Raw genomic sequence first — 5,543 nt, forward strand, 5'->3', positions numbered from 1 at the left:
TGGGTGCACACTTCAATACAGTAAAGATACTTTCTTTGGGTACTGTGGGGAAATTTTGTAAAATTGAGAAGCAACACAATGTATCTTTTTATCTTATTTATTTTGTTAGTACATACATAAATGATATATTAATTTAAGTGATTATAAGATTAAATTGTTGTGTGTTTATACCTAACAAGAATACTGTTTTTTAAGTAAAAATTGTAGATGGATTCTTTTTAAATATTGAATTTAATATGATCGAATATATGGTGTGTCTAAGGTATACATGTGTTCGATGAAAGAGATATTTTAGATTGTTTATCATATTTTAAACGCACTAAATAATACAAAAAAGAGTATAAACCTCTTTTTATTTTAAGGAAAATTGCAAGTTATAAGCATTTTATAATTTTGCAATACCTGTAAAGCGCATAATTTTTAAGTTTTTTTATTTCGTTATTTTAATTATTCCTCAACAATCCTGCTTTACTAACAACTTTAATCAACACGCAAAAAACGCATCTACGATACTACCTTCAATCTCCACCGATAAAGCCTTTCATTTGAGCGTTTCAACGCAATTTCTTCTGTACTCCGACCGATACATTTTCTCCCATTCAACATTCCTACTACTTAAGAGCACCAAAATGCTGTTGCTGCTGCTGCTACCACATTCCGTTACAATTAAAGGACAAACCTGACCAGACACATTTTGTCGTGGTCAAATCTGGCCAGTCTATTCAACGTAAAACAATTCCGTACCATCGCGCCGGGGCTGTGCCGGGAGGCTAGGTTGCTTCGTCATCATTACAAAACGATTTCGCCACAGCTCTCGGCGATGACATCCATGGCGATGACGTTCGATCCGATGGCAGAGGATTTCGACGAACAGCACGCAAACGGACAGACAAATACCGCCACACAGCAGCACGAACGCCGATACTACCGCATCCAGGCCAACGATCAAATCGGTCGGGGCAATCTGGCGAACGCATTTCGGTTTCGCTTCCTGCCAGACGTGTCTCTGCCGCTGCATTAATCCCGCTTCATTCAACCGGCGTAATCTGTGAGTTTAGTCCGGGGGATTTAGTGCCACCCCCCCGACCATAGGCCATAGGACATCGGGATAATCCAACGTGAGTGTACGGAACGGCAGAGAAGCACGGCAACAAAAAAGAAAAAGAAATGTTTGACCACCCAGGATGACAAAAAAATTGGCCGAAAAACGATACAAAATGAAACCAGAACAAACATCAACCTTCACCACTATCAAAACTTGAAACATCAACGCGCAGCGATTGAAAGCCATGAAATAGTGCATTTTTTATTCAGTCGAAGCAGGTGTGCGGCGCAAAGCGAGTGTAGAGTGCAAAAAAAATTAAGGTAACCTCTGTATGCTGAAAGTAGTTTCGCGTTTCACTGAGTAAAAACACCAATTGGCTACAGTTTGTTTTCAGGGAATCTCCCTGCCACCCACGAAACTGTCGATCACGATTTTGCCACATTTTCATCGCGGCAGCAAGAATGACTTCTCACAGACAGTCGAACAGCCGAGGACGAAAGACCGGTGAAGCGTTATTGAAACTATGATTGAAATCGAGCGTAAAAATCAACGGTACCGCGTCGGCGTTAAGAAAGAGCAGCTGATCGTACAGCCCACACAACCTTTTGTGGTGAGTGTTTTTGTGTGAACGTGTTAGATTAGCTTGATTTTTCATTTCCAGGGTGTGAATGCAGCTAAACTTGTCCATCGTTCTACTAGCAAAAATTAGTAGAAGTATGTAATGATCAAGAAGATTTAGTGCAGAGCGTACGCAGATGATATTTCGATAATAACAAAAAGTAAAAAAAAAATAGAAGTCATGAAAGAAATATTCAGAGATTTCGGGCTAGATTCTGGAGCTACACTTAACGCTAATAAATCGACGTCGATTGATATTGGTGTTATCTCAGAATAAGATTATCGTAGAATGGTTGCAAAACAGTGACAAAATTAAAGTACTCGGAATAATTTTCACTAATTCTTTACGACTTACCATAAAACTTAACTGGGAAGAAACTACGCATAAATTTGAGCAAATCATTTGGCATTACATGGTAAGAGAGTTAAACCTTCATCAAAAAATAATAGTTGCAAACACATACCTAACTGCTAAGTTGTGGTTTGTTGGATCAGTACTATCAATAAGTAACAAAATCCTTAGGGAAGATTACATCCAAACTAGGCTCTTTCCTTCGGTCTAAAGGAGGCCCTAGAATTTCTCTACGTCAGTTAGCTATGTCTAAGGCAAAAGGAGGGCTGAATATTGTAATGCCGAAGACAACATTGATAGTACTACTTATTAAAAGGTATTTAAAATAAATATAATACATTAAACATACTAAGTAATTTATCACAGCCAATCACAATCTACCCGATATCTCAGACATTCCACCATCATATCCATCTATCCACTGCAATTATACAAAAATCAACAGCAAGCACAATTCACAAATCAATAGTCAGTTCCTATAGCTTCTTCTTCTTCTTTGGCTCAACAACCGATGCCGGTCAAGGCCTGCCAACACACTTGTGGGGTTGGCTTTCAGTGACTTATTGATTTCCCCCCATAGCAGGATAGTCAGTCCTACGTATGGCGGCACGGTCTATTTGGGGCTTGAACCCATGACGGGCATGTTGTTAAGTTCCTATAGCACACCACTTATAATACAAAAATACTCTAATATAAATTGGAGTAACATATTGCTCAATATAAATGGTAAACAATTGAACTCGAATAAAAAAAGCTATACGTACTAGGGTAAATGTACCAGTATTGGGCAGGTTAGTGCAGCAGTTTCAATAAAACAGCTCGTACACTTACAAAGCTTATTATTTTTCTTGAAAGTGTCAATATTATGGACGATAAACTATCGTTTTATGTTGTGCTATTTTTTATTTGCCGATTTAAATGCATTTCCTAGCGATATTCATGAAAAGGTAAACACTATTTTTGTTGCTATTTTCGGCAGTTTGGTCCTATTTTCGGTAGGCTGTGCTCCTATTTTCGGCAACGCGAATACGGGTCGGTAAATGTTATAATTAATGCCAATAGGTAGACAAAAATGTTTGAAACAATTTTACACTCTTACTTTCCTAAGATTAGTGTTGAAAAGTACTTAAATTATTAATTTTATGTTGCCCATTTTGGGCATTTTGCTGGCAGTTTTTAGAGTCACTTTGATGTGAGTTACAAACAAAGTAGGCATTGAAGAAAAAAGACAGTCTGACGGCTTTAGAGTACTGGCTCACAATTTATTATTTTTTTCTCAAGTTATTGGATTATTTGTAGTGAAATGGGTGATATTTGATACAAGAAATGTCATCTTATGTGTCAACATACGCATTGTAGTGTTCTGATCAAGTTATAAATGAATATTCAGCAAAATCAAAAGTGTGTTATTGTTTCAAGTTTCGGCAGGAGCCCACAGTATTGATCTATTAAAAATTCAACATTTACCGTGTACCAATTTTCAGCAGCATTTAAAGTGCATAATTACTTGTTTTTAGTGATTTTAAAAATCCCAGCGGATTAGTATAAAATCTGCAACCATAGAATCTTTCATAAAAACCACACTTTCATTGTTTAAGTGCTCTGGTTCTCTTAATAATGAAACCTGCCGAACTATTGGCTGACTGCAAATCTGCCGAAACATGTTGAACTCTGCACATTTTGTTTGATATTTTGTAAAATATACAAGGAAATGATGTGAAACTTCGTATATGAATAACAAACAAGCATATCTTTATTTAAAAAATATGCATTGAGAAAATTTTCGACGCGTTTTTGCGTAATTACACGTTTTTAGTTACCTTGCCGAAAACAGGTAAACTGTCGAATACTGGTACAGTTACCCTAGTTGGCCAATAAAAGAATATACACTCAGGAGTAAAAATTTAAAAATAATTTAACTAATAGTCCTAACTGTGAAAAATGTGGCTGTGTTGAAACCATTCAACACAAACTAAAAGAATGTCGAGAGAGAAAGAGGAACTGGGAACTATTAAGTGAAATAGCTCATGTTGCGGTAGCAACGGGTAGGTTTGAGGCGATTTTTAAATTGCAACGGTTGAGTTGAGGAGATTTAAGTTGCAATGTTTCAATTAAATGTTTCATTTTGCAACGGCTAAGTTTGGGTAGAAATTGAAACTATTGTAACACAGACAAAGCGTAGGGTAATAAAATATTTTTGGATCGGGTACATCCGGTGGGTGCATAGAAATTAGGAGAAAAATGCATGCAGGACGAAAACGTGCATATATAGCAGGTAATGAATCCTTTCATTACCAACCCAAAACGAGGACGTCATAAAATTTCAAGTTTTCTTAGGATTAATCTAGAATGCGTGGAACTGAAACATAAACAAAGCAGCATATAAAAACACAAGGAACATAAAAAACCATTGCATGGATTTCCGGAAAAGGGCACAATATTTTTACACGCACTGGCACCAATACATTCAAACGACATGTTAGTATATAACAACCAATTTTTGTTAAATAAACGTTAGATCTATTTCAGAACCTGAACGGAGAACGTCTCGATTTTCTTTGAACGTCTTGGCCTTTCCTAGGATTTGCTTTAGGTCTCATTCGGGTTACTCTGCCCCATCCGAAAAGTTATTGTTATTATAAACTTAGAACACTGAAGGCCTTTTCTTCGCGTGGCCTGGCCCGAGTTCCGCCATCAACAGCTTAAGAGCTCAAAATTAAAATATTGCCGTTGGATAGATTGATGAAACCAGACTTTAGAATAAATAACAATAAGGGAAACAATTAATCAAGTTATTCAGCAGATACGTGATAATAATCAAAAATAAAATGCAGGTACTAGCCTGAGAGATAAAGTAGGTTATATTTAAGTAAATGGTTGAACAAGAACTGAGTAAGTTGATTTTTATAAAAAAATATCGTTTAACAGTCAATCATTATTTTATCAGTTACTAGATAAATGTGCAAAAAAAAATTACGGTTGAGTGATGTGTGATACTTATACAAATATGATGGCACGTCAGGTTAAATTAATTAATGTTTTTGATAATAAAAAGAAATACAAAACCTATTGCTGATTTAATTCATTAACAGACCAGCCTTAAATCTAAGAAACGCCACCTCTTGGCATTCGTGGAGCTAAAGCGTGTTAATAGGTGCGTCAGAGTTGCTATTCTCCACCCACACCCCGTAAGCTTACCTACCCGTATGTTATGACATCGCGGTACGGTGAGTTTTTCTGCACGATCGCCACCATCCACTGCGACCAGACGGGGAACATATCAATTTCACTCAGCTCGCAAATTTCGCGCTCGCTGAACGTCAACCGGATGATGCGGTAGGCGGCCGAAATGGCCACATGAAATGCGTATCCACCTTCCCGCACCAGCTGCAACCCGTCGGCGGCCGCTAGGAAGTTGGACTCATTGCGTCCCGTTTTCGGCTCGTAGTACTCAATCCGAGTTCGGTAAAGTTCCAGTGAGTCAGCATCGGTCGTACGCTGGTAGTTAGGCATATGAGGGAGATGATT

The 5,543-nt window shown here is 37.6% G+C and overlaps 1 protein-coding gene across 1 annotated transcript in view; it reads right to left on the reverse strand.

The window, feature by feature from the left end:
* Positions 1 to 212: 212 nt before the first annotated feature.
* The window catches only part of LOC121592230 (ionotropic receptor 75a), a 22,113-nt gene continuing 16,782 nt past the window's right edge, over positions 213 to 5,543 (reverse strand). The window contains exons 9-10 of the mRNA XM_041913636.1: positions 5,218 to 5,513; positions 213 to 1,046 (exon numbers count right to left, since the gene is read on the reverse strand). Coding sequence (XP_041769570.1) covers positions 719 to 1,046; positions 5,218 to 5,513 — 624 coding nt within the window. The 3' untranslated portion in view covers positions 213 to 718. The remainder of the gene's footprint in view (positions 1,047 to 5,217; positions 5,514 to 5,543) is intronic.

This window comes from Anopheles merus, chromosome 2L (assembly GCF_017562075.2).
Source record: "Anopheles merus strain MAF chromosome 2L, AmerM5.1, whole genome shotgun sequence".
NCBI lineage: Eukaryota > Metazoa > Arthropoda > Insecta > Diptera > Culicidae > Anopheles > Anopheles merus.